The 26,280-nt window shown below is 42.0% G+C and overlaps 2 protein-coding genes across 2 annotated transcripts; one reads left to right on the top strand and one right to left on the bottom strand.

Annotated features, from left to right (window-relative positions):
- Positions 1-321: 321 nt before the first annotated feature.
- LOC117742352 (glucose-dependent insulinotropic receptor) lies at positions 322-2,000 on the top strand. The gene is made up of 2 exons (XM_034549582.1): positions 322-784; positions 1,315-2,000. Exons 1-2 carry the CDS (start codon positions 331-333, stop codon positions 1,998-2,000), a joined length of 1,140 nt encoding a protein of 379 aa, XP_034405473.1. The 5' UTR covers positions 322-330.
- A 2,850-nt stretch (positions 2,001-4,850) lies between these two features.
- LOC117742800 (dual specificity protein kinase CLK4-like) lies at positions 4,851-22,083 on the bottom strand. The gene is made up of 12 exons (XM_034550435.1): positions 21,954-22,083; positions 15,973-16,036; positions 7,754-7,881; positions 6,991-7,057; positions 6,732-6,845; positions 6,266-6,432; positions 5,926-6,026; positions 5,697-5,823; positions 5,509-5,591; positions 5,322-5,401; positions 5,105-5,195; positions 4,851-5,003 (listed from the first exon to the last, which is right to left on the bottom strand). Exons 1-12 carry the CDS (start codon positions 22,081-22,083, stop codon positions 4,851-4,853), a joined length of 1,305 nt encoding a protein of 434 aa, XP_034406326.1.
- Between the last annotated feature and the right edge of the window lie 4,197 nt (positions 22,084-26,280).

Genomic DNA, 26,280 nt, shown 5'->3' with positions numbered 1-26,280 from the left:
GACCCAGGTAAGACCGGTGAGATCGAATGGATGTTTGAGCAACAGATCGTCGTCCTTAAACTTTGATATGAGTCGCCGTGGAAACGTTACGCGACGCCGGATCGACGACGCGGGACTCTCCGTGCCGCGGTGATCACACCGGCGCGGCGCTCCTCGGCCAATGAAGGGCTGTCACGTGTCGCGAGCTCCTGGGAGTCCATCGATATTTTAGTTTTATTTGAGCCAACAACGGACGTAGAGGCAATGTGATCTTTGTTTAAATCTTCCGAGAGCGCCGTTAGCATGACTCCCCACGAGCCGGCGGGGCCGAGCTACGTGAGGCCGCGGGTGATGGGCGCCATCTTGAGCATCGCCTCCTGCTTCATCATCTCCACCAACCTGCTGGTGGCGGCCGCTCTCCTCAAGCTGCTCCTAAAAAAGAGAAGCCAGAGCTGGTGCTTCGTCCTCAACTTGGCGCTGGCCGACGCCCTGGTGGGCGTGGCCATCACGGGCCTGGCCACGGAGGACTTCAACAGCAGCAACGTCGCTCAGAACCAGCGGAGCCTCGCCGGACCGCCCACCAACGCCACGCCGCCCGCTCAGGGCAAGACTCAGTGTTTGATGCGGATGGCCTTCGTGACGTCGCCCTGCACGGCGTCCATCATGTCCATGTTCCTGATCTCGCTCGACCGCTACGCGGCCATCAAGACGCCGCTGCGGTACTCCCAGCTGTCGGGGAAGGGGACAGCGGTCGGGTCCCTGCTGGCTCTGTGGATCAGCTCCCTCACCATGGGGTTCTTGCCAGGTGAGACACAGCATTCAGTAAAGACTACAACACCACACACGGGGCCGGCGGCCGCATGTGAAACAAAGAAGTTAAGCCACGCCCTTAGTTGTTCAACCCTAACCCCCCCAAAACTAAACCTAACGAAATATTTCACGATCTTTTTCTAAACCTTTTTACGATCTTCTCTGAAACCTGATTAATTAGTTTTGTGAGCCTAAAATATTTGACGGTCTTTTCCTAAACTTTACTTAGTTGTTTCCTGTATTCATGTCACGACCTGAATCGGACGCGTGTTGCTGGACTTCTTTCAATGAACGTTGAATGAGCATCCATTCACGTGTACAAACAACATACAACTGCTTGAATATTTAATGGCGTGTTGTAAAGGAATCTGGCAATCAGACAGAAAATAGCACTGCTTGTTGCCACTGCTGAAGAAAGGTCAAGTTTGAGGAATACATCCACGAGTTTGGAGGTTTCTGAGCATGTTAGTGGACTTTCGTGAGAGTCCTGGATACGTCGAATAACCCATGTCCTCTGTTCTTCAGTCATGGTTCGGCAGCTGCAGGCGGACGGGTACACCGGCTTCTGTGCCTTCTTCTCCGTCATCCACCAGGTGGGCATGATCGTGCTGTTCAGCGCCTGCTTCTTCCCCGTGCTCTCCGTGTTCCTCTACATCTACCTGGACATCCTGAAGATCGCCTGCGGCCACCAGAAGCAGATCTGCCAAGTCAGGGAAGCCGGTTCCAGGACGGCTAACCATCAACACTACGAGCATCACCACCACCACCACCACCAGCAGCTGAGGAGCCATTACTGGAGCCACGTCAAGGCCCTGAGGACGGTGGGGGTGCTGGTGGGCTGCTTCTTGGTCCTGTGGTGCCCCTTCTTTGTGGTGTGCATCGTGCACCTTCTGTGCGAAAGCTGCGAACTCACCAACGTGTTGGAGAATCATCTGTGGCTGTTGGGGCTGTCCAACTCCCTCATCAACCCCCTGGTGTACGCCTTCTGGCAAAAGGAGGTGCGGTTGCAGTTGGCGGCCATGTTTTCCTGCTTCACAGGCAGGCCGGCCGCTGGACTGCCAGGTGTCGCAGGGAGGTTTGACCCGCGGCCACCTGAGGTGACTCAAGCCGGGGCTTCTGGTGGGGAAACCCCCAACCCGTCGTTGTTGAGGTCGATCATCGGCGACAACAAGGCCCACACCGCGCCCCTCTCTGCTACCAGCAGCTTGTGAAGGAAACCAGTGGCAACACAAAGATGGTATCATGTAAATTCTAAAACACAGGTCTGTACTTTCCGTATAGAATTTGGTACAATGGTACACTCATCATGGAAGTCGTCGTCTGATTTAAACCCATTCCTTGAGGCCTGAACCCAAACCGACAACTACAAGTCAACTGTAGTTATTGGACATTTTATCACCATGACTTCAGAACTAATCACGCAGCATACTTCCCGGTTAGATGAAGCCAATGCTGAAGTGCAATATCTCTACTGACCATCAGGGGGCGACTCCTCTTGTTATATAGAATCACAAGGTAGCCCTGCCTGAAAGCGTCCCCTGCTTTATGGTCCGTTTGACTCTAAATGACCATAATTTACTAAATGAACATCGCGCTGTATTGAAGAAGACTTGAAACTAGAGATTGAGACCAAAAAACTAATGTTTACAATGTTTACTGAGGGAATAAATCAAGAGAAGTAGAGTCATTTATATAGACTTCTATACAACCAGAGGAGTCGCCCCCTGGTGGTCAGGAGAGAGAATGCAGCTTTAACACATGAAGCATAGACTTCTATACAACCGGAGGAGTAGCCCCCTGGTGGTCAGGAGAGAGAATGCAGCTTTAACACATGAAGCATATACTTCTATACAACCGGAGGAGTAGCCCCCTGGTGGTCAGGAGAGAGAATGCAGCTTTAACACATGAAGTATAGACTTGTATACAACCAGAGGAGTCGCCCCCTGGTGGTCAGTAGAGAGAATGCAGCTTTAACACATGAAGCATAGACTTCTATACAACCAGAGGAGTCGCCCCCTGGTGGTCAGTAGAGAGAATGCACCCCAACAAAAGAAAGTGGGTTGTGATGTTATAAAACACGGATGAAAAAATAAAAAAATAAAGTCTTAATTAAAAATTTGCTCCAGAATCAGTACCTCGTTGGTGTGTGTTGTGGTTTGTGTACTTTACTTTGGTAAAGAATATCAGGGGAAATTCAAGTATTTAATTTAAACCGGGATGTTTTTACGATGTTTCGATGGTTCTAATTCGGCTGCTTTTTGGCAGCCCCATCTGGCAACACTATTCAGCATTTAAAATGTGAAATATTAAATATAAAAAATTGAATACATCCAATCCCCAGCTCAGTTAAAGTAGCAAGTTACCAAATAAGACAATCTCCAGAAGCTTCACCGTGAAGCCTCATTTTGACCTCAAAGATACAAAAACTAAAATACAAATCAATGTCCACCAAAGAAAGAGAAACCAAAGCATTGAAGTCCTGCGTCTTCTCTACAAATCGCCGTGTTTTGGCGCTACATGTTTGTTATCTCCTCTGTGGAGTAAATGGAGGCAGCAAAGGTCACGAGACCGGCTGGAACCCACAACATGATGCCCACGCTGTATGCCTCGGCTTTGTTTTATGCTGCTTTATTACATCCGTGTGATTTAGGAGCTTTAAACTGATGGTCCTCAGATAACAGACGAGACTTTTTCATAGCTGGATAAATATTTGGTCATGGAAACTTCCTCGGCTGCTTGAATCTTGATAAATGTCCGCCTGTTTCAACAAAGCAGTTCCACGTGTTGACTTTAGACTGACAGACTGCAGTGTCTGCATGAAGGTAGAGTGTGTGTGTGTGTGTGTATATATAAATATATATATATATATATATCTTCAGCAGGATCATGTTTCTTTGTGCATTCACCTAAAAAGATCCCGTATCACCTTGAAGTAACGCATGAACACGCTCAAGTCTTCTCAGCACAAGTCCCAACAGATACATAGATGGTGTACTACTAAATGACAACAAAGAGACACAAAATGACAAAGAGACACAAAATGATTACGAATAGACACAAAATGACAAAGAGACACAAAATGACAAAGAGACACAAAATGACAAATAGACACAAAATGACAAAGAGACACAAAATGACAAATAGACACAAAATGACAAAGACACAAAATGACAAAGAGACACAAAATGACAAAGACACAAAATGACCCCCCGCCCCCATAAATGTTTACAGAAAGACAAAGAGAGACAATATTATTACAAAGAGACACAACATTACAAAAAAACGAGACAACAACAACAACAACAAAACGTCCGTGTATTGCTCTGACAGTGTGTCTTCTTGTCTTGTTTACAGTTTATCTTTATCAACTTTCTTTCTGTTAAAAAACAAGAAATCAACTTATCGTGCCAACAAACTTTAGTTTTTAGTGGTTTGGTGTTTGAATGTTTCTTCATTTCCTTTGTTGGATGACAGAATTACACCGCCAGTAATGACCTTAGAGATAATAACAGAAATATTGTTACATTTAATGTAAATAAAGGGTAGAGTAAATGTTGGTAAAACAGAATCAAGACACATCAAAATACAAAATATTTACTGACGATAATGAATCAATGACGGAGAACACGGAAATATTCTTCTAAACGTTTTCCCAATAACATGCTGGATCACGATGGGATTTTAAAGAAATGACTTCAAGTAGATGGGAATGCTCTCGGAAACTGTTTTGACTGTAAAAAAAAAAAAACTGAAAATAATCAAACTTAATCAACTCCACAAACCAAAACGTTTTTTGTACGGTAGCGCTTAAAGCTTCCTCGAGGACGGAGCATTTAACGTTGACTCTGGCGGTCCCTGTGGACAGAAGCGGTAGTGTTTCCGAGCACCAGACTCCCTTTAGACCTGTAGGTCATGTAGATAGAGGATCAGGACTAAACTGAGACTGTTTTCACAACAGTTTAAAGTGCCTCACTGTAACCTGAGGTTACGTTGAATATGTGTGTGTGTGTGTGTGTGTGTGTGTGTGTGTGTGTGTGCGTGTGTGTGTGTGTGTGTGCGTGCTAGCTGCGCTGCTCCTGAGTCCTCAGCGGGCTGAAGAACGGGTGCCACAGCGCCTCCTCCAGCGTGATGCGTCTGGAGAGGTCGTACTCCAACATGCAGCCCAGCAGGTCGAACAGCTGCCTCTCGTCCTCGCTGCTCCTCTGCATGTGCTGCTGTGAGAGAAACAACACACGGTTAATTAACCCTTCAGCTCGCGGCTGCAGCCGATTGGCCGATTGGCCGGTTGGCTGATTGGCTGATCGGGTTCGTGCACCTTGAGGGGTTTACAGTGTTTCCTGATGTGGTTGTCAGAGGAGCTCCGCTCGTCCCAGCTCAGTCGCTCGTTGTGCACGTAGTGCTGCTTTCTAGACACAACACACACGCACATGGTCAGCAGAAGACCGTTCAATATGTAGTTAGGTTTAGAGAAGACCCAGGTCCCAGGTCCCAAGTGGTCTGGGAGGACTCAGGGATCCAAAGAGGGGGGTCACCTGGTTTGTTTCAGCAGGTGGACGGGAATCGGTCCCAGGATCCTCTCCATCATGGCCAGATGTTCTTTACTGTCGTGGGTCTGAAACAAGGCAGGATAGAAAGACTCACTCCTGTTTCTGTGTGTGTGTGTGTGTGTGTGTGTGTGTGTGTGTGTGTGTGTGTGTGTGTGTGTGCGTGTGCCTGTACCTGGAAGAGTGTGTGTCCCAGGTAAAACTCCATGAGAACGCAGCCCAAACTCCAAACGTCACACGCCTGGCTCCAGCCCAGATCTGTGCGCACACACACTCCGTTAGAAACCAGAAGCACGGATCATGTGACATAAATATGTGTGTGTGTGTGTGTGTGTGCCTGTGCGTGTGCGTGTGTGTCTGTACCCAGTATGACCTCTGGAGCTCGGTAGTGGCGTGTTGACACCAGGGATTCGTGGTGTTCGTGGTCGAATGTGGCGGTGCCAAAATCCACCACCTTCACATCCAGACTCCTTATCTTCCTCTCCTCACACTTCTAACACACACACACACACACACACACACACACACACACACACTGCCTCACCTCTTGGCGAACCTTGCACCGAGACGTGTTCATCTATAATTCTTTTGCGCTCACCGTCTCGTGGTTGTACTGCAGGTCGTAGTCGGAGCAGACGAACAGGATGTTCTCCGGCTTCAGGTCTGTGTGGGTCAGCTTGTTACGATGCAGGACTGCGGAACACACACACACAACAACACACACACACGTGTACATATTTTTGTTGTTGATATAGTATTGGTGTTGTTGTTATCGTACGTCAAATCTTGTTAAAATGCACCTTTCGTCAGTATTAGGTATAGTCATAATTTATGTCTGTTCATTTTGCGTTAATATAACCAGATGACGTCAAGGTCAGGGGTCAGAGGTCACGGGGGGGTGGGGGGTGAGTGGGGGGGGCCGGTGGACTCACAGCAAACGGCCCCGAAGATCTGGAAGGCCATGTGTCGGATCTGCTCCACGGCGAACGGCAGGAACCCGTTGAGCCGCTGGAAGTCGAAGGTGCTGAGGCCGAGCAGCTCGAACACGATGCAGGCGTGACCCCCCTGGTGGAACCGGTCCAGCATCCTCACACAGGCGCTGGGGGGGGGGGGGGGGGGGGGGGGGTCCGTTAGGCAGAGGACAAGCTACTAAAAGACTTAAAACCATGTTCAAAATTATTGTTTAATTTTATAAGACGTATTAGAATTAAAGATTTTGGATTTCTCTTTTGTTTCACTCCATAAATCCAGAAAATACTTCACAAAAAACTATTTCCTCCATGTATTTAATCACGAATTGTTATATAAATAATAATCCTTCAGAATACGTAAGTCGCGTGCTGACGTGGAGATTCATGGATCAGAGAAGCTCTTTCCATTAAAAAGGTCTCGCCTCACAATCGGCTGTCGTCGTCCAGCCGGTTGATCTCCTCCAGCACGGCGACCTCTGACCTCGCCGCCTCACGGAAACACTCCACGTTCCTCGCGATCTTCACGGCGACGCGCCGGTCTCTGAAGAAGAACACGGCGGCACCACGTTAATAACCAAAGAAAAAAACCGTCTCCGTGCCGGAGAACATGAATCAGGGAGCTTTTTTCAAAAAGGTTCTACGATCGGACGGGGGTTCGGATCGGAGAACCTCGTCCCTGAGCTTACTCGTCTCGGTCAATGCACTCCACCACTTTCCCGAAGGCTCCGACTCCCAACGTGAAGACCACCTCGTCTGGAAAAGGACAGAGAGACATTCACGTGTTATTGTGACGATGTGTTGATGATGTCATTCAGCTCTTTTTGGGGGCGTTTCCTTTTTCGCGGCGGCGTTAGGAATGTGAGTCTCAACCGTCTCAACCGTCGTCTTTAACAAGAAAACAAGAATCCGACGCGTTGAAACGGGCGAGTCGACGTTGAAAAAGACAAAAGCTTGAAGAACGTGGAGGAACACGTCGGGAAATACACAAAAATGTGAGGAAAAAAACAGTTAAACTGAAAGAAAATCTGTGTTTCTAGGCCGGAAAACAATAGTACATTCATATCAGAATAAATACCAAGCTTATTAATTAATTAAATACTTTTAAACTCTTATTAAACTCAAACACATGAAATATTATGATGTTGAAACTGGCAGAAATGGCCAAAATATTGGGTTTCTGATCATGGTCTAAAGGAGACTTGTGTAAAATATAATTATATATTTTAATTTTTACATCAAATATAACAGTAAAAATAAGACAGATTCTTTTTAATACATTTAATCAACATCTAGTGTTTAACCTACAATGTGAAATGTATGTATGTACAATGCTCAAGTTTAGTAACTATTTGTTATTACTATGTTTATTTTTTTAAGTGATATATATATATATATACACAGTATATTAGACGTGTAAACAGCTTAGGAGGACAAACAGGTGTGGAGTACATCTTCCTTTCATCAGCAGGCCCACGTCATAGACCAGGTGGCCGTCCTCGTCGTCCACCCAGCTCTCTCCCAGGGGACTCTTCTTCACTCCACCGTCATCATCGTCATCATCAGAGGCATCGACAGCGCTGTCACGACAACAGCAGCGAGTCGAGGGAGGAAGACGAGGAGATGAAGGCAGCAGGGCGACAATAAGAAATACTTATGTTTAATAAAGATGGTGAAATATTTAGTCAGGTTTAATAAAGATTAAATACTTAGTTAGGTTTAATAAAGATTAAATACTTAGTTAGGTTTAATAAAGATGGTGAAATGCTTAGTTATGTTAAATAAAGATTAAATACTTAGTCAGGTTTAATAAAAGATGGTGAAATACTTAGTCAGATTTAATAAAGATGGTGAAATACTTAGTCAGGTTTAATAAAGATGAAATACTTAGTTAGGTTTAATGTAGATTAAATACTTAGTTAGGTTTAATAAAGATTAAATACTTAGTTAGGTTTAATGTAGATTAAATACTTAGTCAGGTTTAATAAAAGATGGTGAAATACTTAGTTATGTTTAATAAAGATTAAATACTTAGTTAGGTTTAATAAAGATGAAATACTTAGTCAGGTTTAATAAAAGATGGTGAAATACTTAGTCAGGTTTAATAAAGATTAAATACTTAGTTAGGTTTAATGAAGATGAAATACTTAGTCAGGTTTAATAAAGATGAAATACTTAGTCAGGTTTAATAAAGATGAAATACTTAGTCAGGTTTAATGAAGATGAAATACTTAGTCAGGTTTAATAAAGATTAAATACTTAGTCAGGTTTAATAAAAGATGGTGAAATACTTAGTCAGGTTTAATAAAGATGGTGAAATACTTAGTCAGGTTTAATAAAGATTAAATACTTAGTTAGGTTTAATGAAGATGAAATACTTAGTTAGGTTTAATAAAGATTAAATACTTAGTCAGGTTTAATGTAGATTAAATACTTAGTTAGGTTTAATGTAGATTAAATACTTAGTTAGGTTTAATAAAGATGGTGAAATGCTTAGTTATGTTAAATAAAGATTAAATACTTAGTCAGATTTAATAAAGATGGTGAAATACTTAGTCAGGTTTAATAAAGATGAAATACTTAGTTAGGTTTAATGTAGATTAAATACTTAGTTAGGTTTAATAAAGATTAAATACTTAGTTAGGTTTAATGTAGATTAAATACTTAGTCAGGTTTAATAAAAGATGGTGAAATACTTAGTCAGGTTTAATAAAGATTAAATACTTAGTTAGGTTTAATGTAGATTAAATACTTAGTCAGGTTTAATGAAGATGAAATACTTAGTCAGGTTTAATAAAGATGAAATACTTAGTCAGGTTTAATAAAGATTAAATACTTAGTCAGGTTTAATAAAAGATGGTGAAATACTTAGTCAGGTTTAATAAAGATGGTGAAATACTTAGTCAGGTTTAATAAAAGATGGTGAAATACTTAGTCAGGTTTAATAAAGATGGTGAAATACTTAGTCAGGTTTAATAAAGATTAAATACTTAGTTAGGTTTAATGTAGATTAAATACTTAGTTAGGTTTAATAAAGATTAAATACTTAGTCAGGTTTAATGTAGATTAAATACTTAGTTAGGTTTAATGTAGATTAAATACTTAGTTAGGTTTAATAAAGATGGTGAAATACTTAGTTATGTTTAATAAAGATTAAATACTTAGTTAGGTTTAATAAAGATGAAATACTTAGTCAGGTTTAATAAAAGATGGTGAAATACTTAGTCAGGTTTAATAAAGATTAAATACTTAGTTAGGTTTAATGTAGATTAAATACTTAGTCAGGTTTAATGAAGATTAAATACTTAGTTAGGTTTAATAAAGATGGTGAAATACTTAGTTATGTTTAATAAAGATTAAATACTTAGTTAGGTTTAATAAAGATGAAATACTTAGTCAGGTTTAATAAAAGATGGTGAAATACTTAGTCAGGTTTAATAAAGATTAAATACTTAGTTAGGTTTAATGTAGATTAAATACTTAGTCAGGTTTAATGAAGATTAAATACTTAGTTAGGTTTAATAAAGATGGTGAAATACTTAGTTAGGTTTAATAAAGATGAAATACTTAGTCAGGTTTAATAAAAGATGGTGAAATACTTAGTCAGGTTTAATAAAGATTAAATACTTAGTTAGGTTTAATGTAGATTAAATACTTAGTTAGGTTTAATGTAGATTAAATACTTAGTTAGGTTTAATGTAGATTAAATACTTAGTTAGGTTTAATACAGATTAAATACTTAGTTAGGTTTAATGTAGATTAAATACTTAGTTAGGTTTAATGTAGATTAAATACTTAGTCAGGTTTAATGTGTAGAGAATCTTACCGAGTTACCAGCTTCTGAGGAGCTGCAGAGCTTGAAGCTTCCGGCCTTCCCGTCGGCGTGGCCGTCTGCTTTGGGGCCATCGGCGTCTAGCAGCAGACGGAAAGACAGAAAGGAAGGTCTCCTGTACTTAAACTGACACCTTATTGGAACTCATTTCCAATAAATGATTGTCGGGAGGTTCAGGAAGCGTTTGTTTTTGCCACTGACACTCTCGGATTGTTATTGTAAGCTTCTGTCAACATTATAGAAGAAAGAAGAAGTAATGTGACATGTTAAGGTTCATATTATATGAACTTTACGCGCTAGTATGCAACCTGTACAGAAAGGCAGCTTAGTGTATATTTTAAAACTCACTAAGAAGTCAGGGTGTCATTGTGATTCATACTCTAGGCACCAAAACCTCACAGACGTACAATAATTATTGAGATACTTTTTTTCTGGTATCAAATTGGACTGACCGTGAATATCTAAACATAAAACGAGGTCATCGTCATGTTGTTCCATTAACACTTACAAGATCTGCCGCTGCGCCTGAATGAGGAACAACGGTTCCTGAGAGTAAAGGTCAAAAACCTCTTCTTTGTGTTCTTCGTAAAGCCGGAAACGTTTAATTTTTTTATGCAGAATCAACTCAGACGTGTCTCTCAGAGCTCTGCCTCTCTGTCTGGGATTCAAACCCTTTCCGTCCTCCACAGCCCTCGATCCGCCGGGACAACGATTTCCCAGCCTGACGTCCTCTTCTCTGTTTTCCAAAGCTATACATAGTGTTGCGTCGTTGGTATTAAGGTCTCTATCGTTCCCCGGCCTTTTGGAAAAGGGCTTAGTTACGACCCCCCCGAGCCAGCAGCTTCCAGAGGGGCCGAGAAGATAACATGAAGCTATAATGATTCCTTTGGGGATATTAGGTTTTCATTGGTTATGGCACAGTAGAATAACATAGAATATGTCGAGAGTGTCATATCAGTAGAACATACATGCACAAAATATTTTGTTGGTTTGCTGTCAAATTTCAGAGGGAATAATTTCAGCGTATAGCGATCTGGTTTGATGTAGCGTGACCATGTTCATTGCTGTGAAGGACAACCAGTGTCATGGCTCTGTGGTACAGTGGGAGCAGATATATCAGGATGAACCAGGCGGGGATTCCCATTCCTGTGAAGTGAAGCTAATACTCAAGATGTCCATCAGGGGGCGACACCTCTGGTTGTATAGAAGTCTATGCTTCACGTGTTAAAGCTGCATTCTCTCTCCTGACCACCAGGGGGCGACTCCTCTGGTTGTATAGAATTCTATGCTTCATGTGTTAAAGCTGCATTCTCTCTCCTGACCACCAGGGGGCAACTCTTTTGGTTGTATAGAAGTCTATGCTTCACGTGTTAAAGCTGCATTCTCTCTCCTGACCACCAGGGGGCGACTCCTCTGGTTGTATAGAATTCTATGTTTCATGTGTTATAGCTGCATTCTCTCTCCTGACCACCAGGGGGCGACTCCTCTGGTTGTATAGAAGTCTATGCTTCATGTGTTAAAGCTGCATTCTCTCTACTGACCACCAGGGGGCGACTCCTCTGGTTGTATAGAAGTCTATATAAATGACTCTACTTCTCTTGATTTATTCCCTCAGTAAACATTGTAAACATTAGTTTTTGGTCTCAATCTCTAGTTTCAAGTCTTCTTCAATACAGCGCGATGTTCATTTAGTAAATTATGGTCATTTAGAATCAAACAGACCATAAAGCAGGGTACGCTTTAGGGCGCGGCTACAAGTTGATTGACAGGTATATGGCGTCTCTACGTCTCTCCTCCAACACCTTCCGTTCACCGGTTGCAAGATGGCGATGACCGAATAATAAACGGTGTGTTTGAATTCCAGTGGCCGTGCCAGGTTTCCAATGGGTGATTGACGTCGTGACAACGTGTCCACAAGCTTACTGTTTGTTTCCACTCGGTCTTCGTCCAATAAGAACCTCTCGCTGTCCCCCTTCCACAAATAGCAGATATGCCATTCATACTTGGGGTTTCTCTCTTCCGTCACGTTCTTCCAGTTCTCATTCTTCTTTTCACCACCTCCTCCTCCACTCCTGCAGTGAGTTTCTGCATCCGTTGTCATTTTTACCTTTGCAACAGATGTTAAAACCTGTAGAAGTTGACCGATTTGAATATTCTAATTCGTCCACACTTTTTCAAGTGTGTATAATTTTCCTTATATATATTTTTTTTGAAACATGAAATGCTTTGGTTGACCAGCCTGTAGAGGCGTTGCTTTTTATAGCCAACAGTGTGAAGGAGTGTTAGACTTTCTAGGGCAGGAATGGATCTTTGGTCTTTGGTTGTCACCATCTTGGTCTTTGGCCGTCACCATCTTGGTCTTTGATCGTCACCATCTTGGTCTTTGGCCGTCACCATCTTGGTCTTTGGTCGTCACCATCTTGGTCTTTGGTCGTCACCATCTTGGTCTTTGGTCGTCACCATCTTGGTCTTTGGCCGTCACCATCTCGGTCACCATCTTGGTCTTTGATCGTCACCATCTTGGTCTTCGATCGTCACCATCTTGGTCTTCGATCGTCACCATCTTGGTCTTTGATCGTCACCATCTTGGTCTTCGATCGTCACCATCTTGGTCTTCGATCGTCACCATCTTGGTCTTCGATCGTCACCATCTTGGTCTTCGGTCGTCACCATCTTGGTCTTTGATCGTCACCATCTTGGTCTTCGATCGTCACCATCTTGGTCTTCGGTCGTCACCATCTTGGTCTTTGGCCGTCACCATCTCGGTCTTTGGCCGTCACCATCTCGGTCTTTGGTCGTCACCATCTCGGTCTTTGATCGTCACCATCTCGGTCTTTGGCCGTCACCATCTCGGTCTTTGGCCGTCACCATCTCGGTCTTTGGTCGTCACCATCTCGGTCTTTGGTCGTCACCATCTCGGTCTTTGGCCGTCACCATCTCGGTCTTTGGTCGTCACCATCTCGGTCTTTGGCCGTCACCATCTCGGTCTTTGGTTGTCACCATCTTGGTCTTTGGCCGTCACCATCTCGGTCTTTGGTCGTCACCATCTCGGTCTTTGGCCGTCACCATCTTGGTCTTTGGCCGTCACCATCTCGGTCTTTGGTCGTCACCATCTCGGTCTTTGGTCGTCACCATCTAGGTCTTTGGCCGTCACCATCTTGGTCTTTGGTCGTCACCATCTTGGTCTTTGGCCGTCACCATCTTGGTCTTTGGCCGTCACCATCTTGGTCTTTGGTCGTCACCATCTTGGTCTTTGGCCGTCACCATCTTGGTCTTTGGCCGTCACCATCTTGGTCTTTGGTCGTCACCATCTTGGTCTTTGGCCGTCACCATCTTGGTCTTTGGCCGTCACCATCTTGGTCTTTGGCCATCTTCAATTGCCATCTCATTTTTTAAAAGGGAGAGGGCGGAGCTAAGGACAACCGAACGCTGAATAAAACATGTTTAGGCAACCAAAATGTTACAATTAGCTTTCATGAAGTAAAAACACAAGTGAAAGGATCAAAGTTTTTCGACGGAAACACGGACAACGCTGTGTCAATCATAAGGTAGCCCCGCCCTAAAGTACACCCTGCTTTATGGTCTAATTTACTAAAAGGACAGATTGTTTTTCTCTGCACCAAAGTGTAGGACAAACTAACTGAGTGTCTGAAATCTCCCTGCTAATTGTTGACAGTTTGACGCCATTGGTTTTCTTCCTTGAATGGGATATGATCTAATTCAATCCAGAGGGTTGGGATAGGTGACTGACAGCTTTAATTGAGGGGGATTACTCGTCCCTATCAGTTTTAGTTTAACAGTTCATCTGATACGGCTTAAAATACACTTAGATGAAATCCAACTACAGCCCATAACGCTCTAACAATGATCACTATGTCTGTTAACCACACAGCACACGAGTGAGTGCAGCACCGATTCATGGACCATGCTAAATATACTGAAACACAGATTTATTTTTGGTCTTTTTACAGTAAAAACAGCTTTGAAACACTTGTTTATCTATTTTTATTAATTATAAGAAAATATAATGAAAACTTTGTCATGAAAAAAAAGTTTGAAACTTTCTAGAAATATCGACGTAGCATTTTAAAATAATGAGAAACTTTAAAGAATAATGACTTAGTATCTCAAACTACTGACTCTGTATCACAATATAATATTATTTTTAAATAATGGCTTTTGAAATACCAACTCATCATATTGAGAAAGTTTCTCATTATTTTGAAATAAAAAGCCATTATTTTGAAATACAAAGCCATAATTTTGAAATACAAAGCCATTATTTTGAAATACAAAGCCATTATTTTGAAAAGGTTTCTCATTATTTTTCATCACTATGTCATTATTTTGAGAAAGATTATCAATATTAATCACAAGAAGGCAAAACATGCCTATATGTTGTTATGGTGATGTTGTATTTTTACTTTTTATTAAATATCTGATTTTATGTAATTATTCTTGTGATTCATCTCAAACAGCTTTCACTTAAAATACTTCTTCGACATTTGGTTGTCAAGTTCCCTCGCCAACATACTAAGTAATTATTTTGAGATACTATTTAATTATTTTGAGATACTAAGTAGTTATTTTTACATAATATATCATTATTTTGAAATACTAAGTCCTTATTTTGAGATACTATGTAGTTATCTTTACATACTTTATAATTATTTTAAGATACTAATTCACTATTTTGAGATACTATGTCATTATTTTGAGATACTAAGTCCATAATTTTGAGATACTAAGTCATTATTTTGAGATACTAAGTAATTCTTTTTTAGATACTATGTAATTATTTTTAATACTAATTCATTAATTTGAGAAAGTAAGTCATTCTTTTTTAGATACTATGTAATTATTTTTAATACTAATTCATTATTTGAGATAGTAAGTCATTAATGTGAGATACTAAATGCTTAATTTTAGATATTAAGTCATTATTTTGAGATGCCGAGTCTTTATTTTGAGATACTAAGTCATTCTTTTTTAGATACTATGTAATTATTTTTAATACTAAGTCATTAATTTGAGATACTAAATCCTTATTTTGAGATACTAAGTCATTCTTTTTTAGATACTATGTAATTATTTTTAATACTAATTCATTAATTTGAGAAAGTAAGTCATTCTTTTTTAGATACTATGTAATTATTTTTAATACTAATTCATTATTTGAGATAGTAAGTCATTAATGTGAGATACTAAATGCTTAATTTTAGATATTAAGTCATTATTTTGAGATGCCGAGTCTTTATTTTGAGATACTAAGTCATTCTTTTTTAGATACTATGTAATTATTTTTAATACTAAGTCATTAATTTGAGATACTAAATCCTTATGTTGAGATACTAAGTCATTCTTTTTTAGATATTATGTAATTATTTTTAATACTAATTCATTATTTGAGATAGTAAGTCATTAATGTGAGATACTAAATGCTTAATTTTAGATATTAAGTCATTATTTTGAGATGCCGAGTCTTTATTTTGAGATACTAAGTCATTCTTTTTTAGATACTATGTAATTATTTTTAATACTAAGTCATTAATTTGAGATACTAAATCCTTATTTTGAGATACTAAGTCATTCTTTTTTAGATACTATGTAATTATTTTTAATACTAAGTCATTAATTTGAGATACTAAATGCTTAATTTTAGATATTAAGTCATTATTTTGAGATGCCGAGTCATCAATTGGAAATACTTAGGCATTATTTTGAGAAAACCAATTTATTAATTGTAGATACTCATCTCATAGATGAAGGTTTTGAATGTTAGAACAACCTCGCGATAAAAGGAACATGGCTGACCCAGAGAGACTTTTCCTTTGCTTACCTGTGTTTGTTATCGATGCTGGCTCTCTGAGTCACGTTCACTCCTCTCCTCTCCAGAGACCGAACTGGCGTCCGCGTCGCAATAAAAACATTTTGTCCACACGGGAAAAAAAAAAACCAGGACGTGAACATTCCTGCGCGCTCGTAGGCCGTAAAACTCCTTCAGCCAGCTGCAGTGAAAAGGGACACGAGGAGCTGCTTGCAGCCCCGACCCCCGTTCTGACCCAGCAGGGGCTCCTCTTTCATCCCCACCGGGGGAAACATCGTGTACTGTGTCTGACCTGGAGCCGGATGGCGTGATGGACTCCACCGGACCCTTCAAATGAAGGGCGAGAGAGAGAGAGAGAGAGTTCCTGTGTTCCACCACTGAAGCTCTGGAACATCCAGTGGCTGTAAAAGTGGACGTTGGTTTGTGGACCGATGTTTTGAAGCCTTGTTGTTTGTTGCAACCGATGTACAGAAGTGATCATATATGTGTATAGACCTGTCAATCACAGTAAGCCCCGCCCTAAAGCATACTCTGCTTTTTGAATAATAAATGAGTAGAAGTAGTATTATATTATTATTACATATTTTATTCAACTTTAATTTATTTACTTTTATTTTGTATTTAGTTTAAAAAAATAAATAAAGTTAAGTAAAATATATTTAATAATAATAATAATAATAATAATAATATAATACTTCTACTAATAATAAAAAGAAAAGAAAAGAAGAAATAAAGTCAACAGGGTCTTCTTTTCCCACAGTAGTAATAGTACTAGTAGAGTCAGTAGTAGTAGTAGTAGTAGTACTAGTAGAGTCAGTAGTAGTAGTAGTAGTAGTAGTAGTAGTAGTAGTAGAGTCAGTAGTAGTAGTAGTAGTAGTAGTAGTAGTAGTAGTAGAGTCAGTAGTAGTAGTATTAGTAGTAGTAGTAGAGTCAGTAGTAGTAGTATTAGTAGTAGTATTATTAGTAGTAGTAGAGTCAGTAGTAGTAGTATTAGTAGTAGTAGTAGAGTCAGTAGTAGAAGTAGTAGTAGTAGTATTATTATTAGTAGTAGAGTCAGTAGTAGTAGTATTAGTAGTAGTAGTAGAGTCAGTAGTAGAAGTAGTAGTAGTAGTAGTATTATTAGTAGTAGAGTCAGTAGTAGTAGTATTAGTAGTAGTAGTATTATTATTATTAGTAGAGTCAGTAGTAGTATTAGTAGTATAAGAGTCAGTAGTAGTAGAAGTAGACATTATTTTATAATAATAATATAATACTTCTACTACGACTACTACTATTGCGGGGAAAGAAGACCCTTAATGATTTATTATCTATGGTTTCTATTTATTATTTAAATTTAAATGTTTTACTTAACTTTAGTTTAATAAATGTGCATTTATTTGTATGTGAACAGCCTTTTTAAACAGCCAGGTCGTGTACTGTGGCATTGACGCACATCAACAAGCTTGTTATTTCTGTCCTAATCATAAAAAATAAAAATATCCCCACACGTAACAACTAGCATGGCTGAAACTAGACGCTGGCCCCATCGCAACCATAAGGGCTCACCTATAGGAACGGGCTAAGGGTGGCTTACTTCTGCCTATTCCTTATCTATAAATATCTACTGTGAATGTTGTTGTTTATTCTTGTTTTGCTTTCTTATTATTCATAACATTTTCAAAATAAATCAAATGTAAAACCGTCCTCTTCTAATGGGAAGATATAACACAGTTTAAGGGGAAGATATAACACCGTTTAAGGGGAAGATATAACACAGTTTAAGGGGAAGATATAACACAGTTTAAGGGGATGATATTACAGTTTAAGGGGAAGATAGAACACTGGTTAAGGAGAAGATATAACACAGTTTAAGGGGAAGATATAACACTGTTTAAGGGGAAGTTTAAGGGGAAGATAGAACACAGTTTAAGGGGATGATATTACAGTTTAAGGGGAAGACATAACACAGTTTAAGGGGAAGATGTTACACAGTTTAAGGGGAAGATATAACACTGTTTAAGGGGATGATATTACAGTTTAAGGGGAAGATAGAACACCGGTTAAGGAGAAGATAGAACACAGTTGAAGGGGAAGATGGAACAGTTTAAGGGGAAGATATAACACAGTTTAAGGTGATGATATTACAGTTTAAGGGGAAGATAGAACACCGGTTAAGGAGAAGACATAACACAGTTTAAGCGGAAGATATTACACAGTTTAAGGGGAAGATACAACACAGTTTAAGGGGAAGACATAACACAGTTCAAGCGGAATACATTACACAATTTAAGGGGAAGATATAACACTGTTTAAGGTGATGATATTACAGTTTAAGGGGAAGATAGAACACAGTTTAAGGAGAAGATATAACACAATTTAAGGGGAAGATATAACACAGTTTGGTGTCTTGGTTTGGTTGTGATGACACAAGAAGTCTGTCTTAGACATTATATTTTATGGAGGGAGGTGATTTTCATAACTTAAGATTGAAAGTGAACTACTAACCCTAAAACTACTCCTGGTGAACTTCTCAGCTGCACCATCGAGAGCATCTTTACAAATATTATATTTTGCTCAGACAGTTTGCATTGTTCTAACAAAGTGATTACACATTTATGTTCTTCTTGTCTGGTTCACTTGAAAGTAGTTTCAATTTTCTTTATTCTATTATTTGAGTCACACAAAGTGATTTCAATAAAAATGATTTTTGTTGGGGGCGTGAACATTGTTCTTCCTCCTAAGTGGGCCCGGGACATGGAGGTCAAAGGTCACGGCTCAACACAAGGCAGTTAAACACTTGATCTGTGGCGAAATGACCCTTTAATGTCCACGTCGCTGCCTCTGAATCTTCCTTAAATATTACACTGAACTTCCAGGTGAGTGGACAAAATAACAGGAACACCTGATCTTTAGATACAACAGTGTATTCTCTTATGTATTTTATCTCGATTATGTAATTAATTTGTTACATAGAAGTATTATTATGAATTCTCTCTGCTCTCCAGATTTTCTTTCTTACATTCTTGCCTTTGATTCCCTTAATCAACAGTCTGGTAAATAGTCTTTTACCAAGGTGGCAAACACACACACACACACACACACACACACACACCCCATTGGAAGCTATTTATAGGAAACGTACACAGGAGATGTGTCCTTCACCGCTGCTGTGAACAATGCTGCTTGTCAGACTTACACGCACACGCACACACACGCACACACACACACACACACACACACACACATTTAGGAAATGTAACCTTGCGCCACACAGCCACCAGGGGGCGGCACAGGGAGGCAGCAGAGTGTCTCCACCCGCCGTCTCCATCTTTGAAGTCCTTCTGAATCCTGCACCTCCAAGAAGTTCTGCCGGGCGGCCCAGGAGTCGGTTCCTGTCGGTGCTGGAGGCCACAGAGCTGTTTAGCCCCTGGGAGGACTGGGAGGACTGGGATGTTCCCATCTGACCCCTGGATACGACGGGCCCATTTTACATCCATTGTTATCTAAAACAAATGCTTCGTCTTCCTCAAACCTTTTGTTTTGGGGGGCTTTGAGGCCTAAAAATATCATAAAAGTATTACAACATGTAATCGTGGCGTCTATCATAAGGTAAAATTCCAAAGGTCGATTTAGATGATTCCCTGAGCTCCAGAACATCACAGTAATATGGACTTCAACAACTGACTGTCAAAGAAATCATATAAAAGTTCAATTGAATAACATCTCAACGATATTCATCGTCGGCTGAATGAATTATATTGTACATCAAACATAATATAATGATTTAATGAATGTTCTTAAAGTAAAATGAGGGATGCGTTTAAGTTGCGTGACGGAAAGCAATTTGAAAAATGAAATAAAGTACGACATTTAAGAAACGTTTATTTAACCGAATTGTTATATACACACAATATCATTTTATTCTCATCTTCTAGTAAAGTATTAGTGTGGTTATTAAACCGCCGTGTCATTTCTGTGAATGAGTGAATGAATACTTAAAGAGAGCTTTTCTTCATGAATCAGATGTGAAGGACACACACAGTCTTGTGTACACAGAAAGCAATGCTTTATTGACTGCACTGGACTGAACTGGATCGGTCTGGACTGGATCAGATGAGGGGGGCGGGGCCAGAGCAAGGGATTGGGGGGGAGGGGCGGGGCCAGACGGGGGCGAGGGCGGGCTGTGTGGGATGGGAGTGGGACGCAGCCATCGTCAAGGCAACACAAACAGCATGCAGACACAGTCACAGGAAACATCGTCATCGTCATATTGCTTTTTCAAAACATCCAAATTGTACAAAAAGGAAGAAAATAGGTTTTTCGCACTAATGAAAAATACATTTTTTTATTTTTTTTTATTTTTTCCCCTCCGACAAAGAAGATTCTAATACGAGAAAAATAAATATAGCAAAAAAAAAAAAAAGCAAAAAAATTATTTAAAATAGCTCTTCTTTTTCATATATGTTCAATAGTTCTCTTTGCTATTAACAAATGGCACACTTTGAAACATTCATATTATTGTGTTGAAGAACCGACAGAGGAGGAGGAGGGAGAGGAGGAGGAGGAGGAAGAAGAGGAAGAAGAGAGGAAGAGGAGGATGATGAAGAGGAGCTACGCGTTGATTGGTCGATGCTGATTTGTATTCAAATAGTGCTCAAATGGTGCAGAATGACACCCCATAATATCTCATGAGAGAGAAACAGGAAGCAGCTAAACTAACATTAATGTTTTAATTATTAAGAGTTTAGAGGAGAAGGTGAGAAAAAAGTTTAATTATGTTTTAAACCTGAGGGAGAGAGAGAGAGAGAGAGAGAGAGGGAGAGAGGGAGAGAGAGAGGGAGAGAGAGAGAGGGAGAGAGAGAGAGGGAGAGAGAGAGGGAGAGAGAGAGGGAGAGAGGGAGTGGAGACAAGGAGACAAGGAAAGGGTGCTGTTTATATTAGCTGCTTGTTAACTTGCCTGCAGACAGAACGCAGGGCAAATAAACTCTTGTCCTCTGATTCTGCTCCTCAGGAAACATCTCCCTCTCCCTCTCCATCTCTCTCTCTCCATCTCTCCTTCTCTCTCTCTCCATCTCTCCTTCTCTCACTCCATCTCTCCTCTCTCTCTCTCCATCTCTCATTCTCTCTCTTTCTCTCTCTCTCTCCTTCTCTGTCTCTCCAGGCCAAACAGGAGAGAGGAGGACGAGTGAGGAGGACCAGAGGAGGACCGAGAGGACCAGTGAAGACCAGTGAGGAGGACCAGAGGACGACCGAGAGGACCAGTGAGGACCAGAGAGGAGGACCAGTGAGGAGGACCAGAGAGGAGGACCAGAAAGGAGGACCACAGAGGAGGACCAGAGAGGACCAGAGAGGACCAGAGAGGAGGACCAGAGAGGACCAGAGAGGAGGACCAGAGAGGAGGACCACAGAGGAGGACCAGAGAGGAGGACCAGAGAGGACCAGAGAGGAGGAGGTGCGTGAGTAAGGTGCAGTTTGTGCAGATGGGAGCTTCAGAGGCCTGAAAATACACTTTATGTGCTCTGCTTTATCGGTTACAGTCGTCTTATATACATATATATATATGTGTGTGTGTGTGTGTGTGTGTGTATATATATATATATGTATATATATATATATATACATACACATATGAGCTGTTTTGTATTTTAATCTCTGACTGTCGTTTGGATCAAACAGCATTTGAAGAATTTCTCTTTGGGCACCGAAACAAACTAATTGGTTGCAATTAAATTGCTTCAGAACGATTGTCACTTACAATAAATAAACTGCAAAATCCTCCCAACTGAAAAGCTGGAAACGAGGATCGTTTCACATCCGCGCTCGAAAAAAAATAAATATATTTTCTAATTTTATTATTAAAAATGTGTTGTTTTATTTCTTCCAACAAATAGTCCCGAGTTTAACTAGCGCGCCTGAAGAGGAGCAGCGTCACATTGCGAAAGGTGAGAAGATCAACTATTGTTGGATCACTTGCAGCTCTAAAGACGACGATTGGCTGTTCTAAGTCTGAAGACCTCTCTGGGGTTCTCTGAGGTCTGAAGACCTCTCTGAGGTTCTCCGAGGTCTGAAGACCTCTCTGAGGTTCTCCGGCTCCGCCCAGTCGGACTCCACAGCGGAGCTCTCTTCTTCCTCCTCGGCCTCCATGACCTAAACCTTTTTAATAATAAAAACCAGGAAGCAGATAACGAGTCAGCCGCTGAAGCGTTACGAGAGAAATAAAAACAGCTTTTTTCTAAAACACGCTAAATGAACACGGTCTCTATAGCAGTAGGTGAACAGTACTATACATTAGAGAGACCAGAAGGTCATCATCACCGTCTCCACTGACCCGAGGCCAGCCTCAAAACCCCCTTTCCGATTGGCCCGGAGGAGCAACTCAGTGAACAGCACCCTGGGGCCCGTCAAAAAACACCTCAGAGCAGCCGCCACTTTACGACGTTGCTCCCCTGATGCTTCTATTAACACAACAAAAGCTCTGAAACGGGATCTTGAGGAGGTTCTGAGGAACCGAGGCCCCGCCGTGGCGTGCACGAGGCCCCGCCGTGGCGTGCACGAGGCGGCTGTTGTCGTTTTGTTGTTGCATGCAGCGGCTCGTATGTATACATCTGCATCTCTGCGGAGGGTTCCCTGTGAGAGCTTCCCAGAGGAACGTAGCCTCCACAACGGGAGGTCGTTCCTGCAGTACGCTCGCCGCGCGGAGGACGCTCGCCACGCGGAGGACGCTCGCCACGCGGAGGACGCTCGCCACGCGGAGGACGCGGCGCCACGCGGAGGACGCTCCCCACGCGGAGGACGCTCGCCACGCGGAGGACGCTCGCCACGCGGAGGACGCGGCGCCACGCGGAGGACGCTCCCCACGCGGAGGACGCTCCCCACGCGGAGGACGCTCGCCACGCGGAGGACGCTCCCCACGCGGAGGACGTTCGCCACGCGGAGGACGTTCGCCACGCGGAGGACGCTCCCCACGCGGAGGACGCTCGCCACGCGGAGGACGCTCCCCACGCGGAGGACGTTCGCCACGCGGAGGACGCTCCCCACGCGGAGGACGCTCCCCACGCGGAGGACGTTCGCCACGCGGAGGACGCTCCCCACGCGGAGGACGCTCCCCACGCGGAGGACGCTCCCCACGCGGAGGACGCTCGCCACGCGGAGGACGCTCGCCACACGCGGAGGACGCTCCCCACGCGGAGGACGCTCCCCACGCGGAGGACGCTCGCCACGCGGAGGACGCTCGCCACACGCGGAGGACGCTCCCCACGCGGAGGACGCTCCCCACGCGGAGGACGCTCCCCACGCGGAGGACGCTCGCCACGCGGAGGACGCTCGCCACACGCGGAGGACGCTCGCCACACGCGGAGGACGCGGCGCTTCAGAGAGACTCCAGGGTCCAGTATCTATGAAGCGGAAAGGAGATGGCACTGAAGCCACGCTGTAAATGTAGAATAATAACCAGTTTGTGTTTGGGAAACAACAACAACAACAACAACACCTCTAAACGGCCTCCCGAGGTACCACTGCTCTTGGTGTTTAAATGGGACTAATAAGCCCCGCCTCCACTAATAAGCCTCTACCACGCGGTGAAGGCCAAGTCTAGTCCTGGACCACGGTCTACAAAGTCTGAACATTGAATATCGAATATCGAGTTTACGACCGCCAGAGACACAACCTCGCTTTAAATAAACAACAACAAATGTTGTTGTTGTTGTTGTTGTTGTCAGTTCTCGTGGGGTTGTAATAGAAGTCCAGTACCCTCTCAAGAGACGGGTGTGGAGGTTCAGGGTGAATCTCCCACGATGGCTGAAGTCCCCAGTAATAAAACTAATACTACTACTAATAATAATAATACTCTCCTGCTGATGGAGGGGGCGTGTCACTCTGAGTAAGCTCAATACTTCCTGATGCCGGGTCCACATACTGTATGCATAAAAAACTAATCATCTCGTACATTATAACCCTGTTGTACCAGTGTGTGTGTGTGTGTGTGTGTGTGTGTGTGTGTGTGTGTGTGGGGGGGGGGGGGCTGTCATGAGCTGTCCGTCAAACACAGGAAGTAGATTGGACCTGCATCTCTATTTAGGTTCATCAGGCCTTTGTTACCCACTGGAACCAGACGGGCCAGGGAGAGAATATCTATATGTATATAGATATATGTATATGTATGTATATATATATATATATATATATACATATCTATATGTATACATATCTATATGTATATAGATATATGTATATGTATGTATATATATATATATACATACATATATATACATATCTATATGTATACATATCTATGTATATGTATGTATATATATATACATAGATATATATATACACATATATACATATCTATATGTATATCTATAGATATACATATATATATATAGATATACATATATGTATATTTATAGATATACATATAGATATACATATATATATATATACACTGTATACAATATTATATATATATATATTTACATCTCTGTCTTACGTCACTTTCTCTATACATTTTAAAACCTTTAATTCTTTTTTTTTTTAGGTTTTCTTATTTTAACCCCTGAGAATACCATAGACTGCTATGAGTACAAAATACAACTCTATGAGAGAACGACAACAACAACAACAACAACAACAACAACAACAACAAAAGCGCAGGCCTCTGAAGCTGATGATTCCGTGTTCATCTTCATCATCGTCATCATCGTCTAACAGCAGAGCTCGGCCACGTCAGACTCAGGGATCATTGCATAGAGACACACGGGCAACGAAGGACGGGCAACTTGTTGCCCGAAAGCTGCCCCTCACACAGTACCCAGCAACAACACACCTGCTTACGAGGACGAACCGCACAACGTTTAGGGGAACGGGCTGTTTGAGGAACCTCATTTTGAAAAGTGGATGCTTATAAAACTCTGAGTTTGGGCTTGAAAGCTCCCAAAAAAAAAATGTAATCCAGTAAATGGATCTAAATCTTGCCATTTTTCTACACATTCAACTTGAATAATTAAGCGTTATTGATGCAGAACTGATTAAGGCGACACGAAATGCACCACAAGAAAAAAAGGAAAACTATTATTTTTTTTGTATTTTATTCATTATTATTATTTGTATTGGATTATTGTTTCCTCCTTGCGTGTCTATTGTTTTGGACATGGCGCCCTCAGTGTAACGTGGCCACGCCCTGTGTATCGCCGGCTCTGGACTGGGGGGGGGGGGTGTGGGGTGGGGGGGGGGAGCAGCTCTTTGCACTGATAGTACGTTGTGGCTCTGCTAACCGCGTGCAGAAGAAAATTGATTATTGGCAAAACGCTGCATTTACATCCTCGTTTCAGGCACTCGACAATTGTTAAGGTGACAAGGAGCCCGAGGGGGCGGATACGACCGGTAACCATGCCAACGGGGTTCCTTTTGGTTTGATTGTAACGACCGATTGGTCTACTTACCGATTGATTGGTTGATTGATAGGGGGGGGGGGGGGCATGGGGAAAGCGACAGAAGGCACACAGTTTTCTACAATGATTTTCTTTCCCCCCCCCCCCCCAAAAGATTTAATTAAAAAAAAATATACAAAAATAAAACTTAACTCAGAATTAGGAAGAATTTGAAAGCAGCTGACGAATGTCAGATCAAATATCTCAACGACTGCGATGCGAGCAAAGGGATTTGCTTGTCGTCGTGTGTGTGTGTGTGTGTGTGTGTGTGTGTGTGTGTGTGAGCACCAGGGTTGAGCTCAATCTATTTGCTATAACAAAAAAAGGAAGAAAAGAGCTTGAAATCTGTCTTTTTGATACATTTTGAGAATACGGGCTTTAGTTTATATTTTGACTCAACGGGATGAGAACTGAACTCAACCCCGAATGATCGATTATTCACACACACACTTATGTTACAGCTCTTATGAGTTGTGCTTCTCAAGGCTGAATACACCTCATCGCCCTTCGTCCATATTCAGACCAGCTCTGCTCTGAAATCGTCTTTCCACTGAAAACACTCGAGGCCACGGAGACCGGGAGCGAAGCCGTCCCTGAACCCAGCTTGAACCATATTAATAACCAGAGTAAAGAATCAGAATAATGCCCCAAAGTGTCTGTCAGGAAAGGGTACTTCAACGCCCAGAAACCAACAAGTTAATGTGAAACACAAAACAAGACTACGGGGTCACGAAGACGTTCGCTGGCGAAGGAACTACGATCCGGTGGAGAAGCGCTACATTCAAACCCCGCCCCCAAAAACACGCCGGGTGAGAGCCGAAGGGGTTTCCCTCGTGGGATAACGTGACAAGCATTTGGTTGAGAGACGCCCTCCGGCTGTGGGGTCGAAGGTTAAGTCGGGTGTCTCAGTTCT

Source organism: Cyclopterus lumpus, chromosome 14, assembly GCF_009769545.1.
Source record: "Cyclopterus lumpus isolate fCycLum1 chromosome 14, fCycLum1.pri, whole genome shotgun sequence".
In the NCBI taxonomy this organism is placed as follows: domain Eukaryota; kingdom Metazoa; phylum Chordata; class Actinopteri; order Perciformes; family Cyclopteridae; genus Cyclopterus; species Cyclopterus lumpus.
The sequence above is the reverse complement of the archived record's forward strand: the minus strand, read 5'-3'. Positions and strand labels throughout refer to the sequence as shown.

Coding starts and splice junctions, on each gene's coding strand:
- LOC117742352 (XM_034549582.1), top strand. CDS start 331: ATGGGCGCCATCTTGAGCATCGCCTCCTGCTTCATCATCTCCACCAAC. Junction 785..1,314: donor CACCATGGGGTTCTTGCCAG/GTGAGACACAGC, acceptor TCTGTTCTTCAG/TCATGGTTCGGCAGCTGCAG.
- LOC117742800 (XM_034550435.1), bottom strand. CDS start 22,083: ATGGAGGCCGAGGAGGAAGAAGAGAGCTCCGCTGTGGAGTCCGACTGG. Junction 5,824..5,925: donor ACAACCACGAGACGGTGAGC/GCAAAAGAATTA, acceptor GTGTGTTAGAAG/TGTGAGGAGAGGAAGATAAG. Junction 5,004..5,104: donor AACACTGTAAACCCCTCAAG/GTGCACGAACCC, acceptor TTTCTCTCACAG/CAGCACATGCAGAGGAGCAG.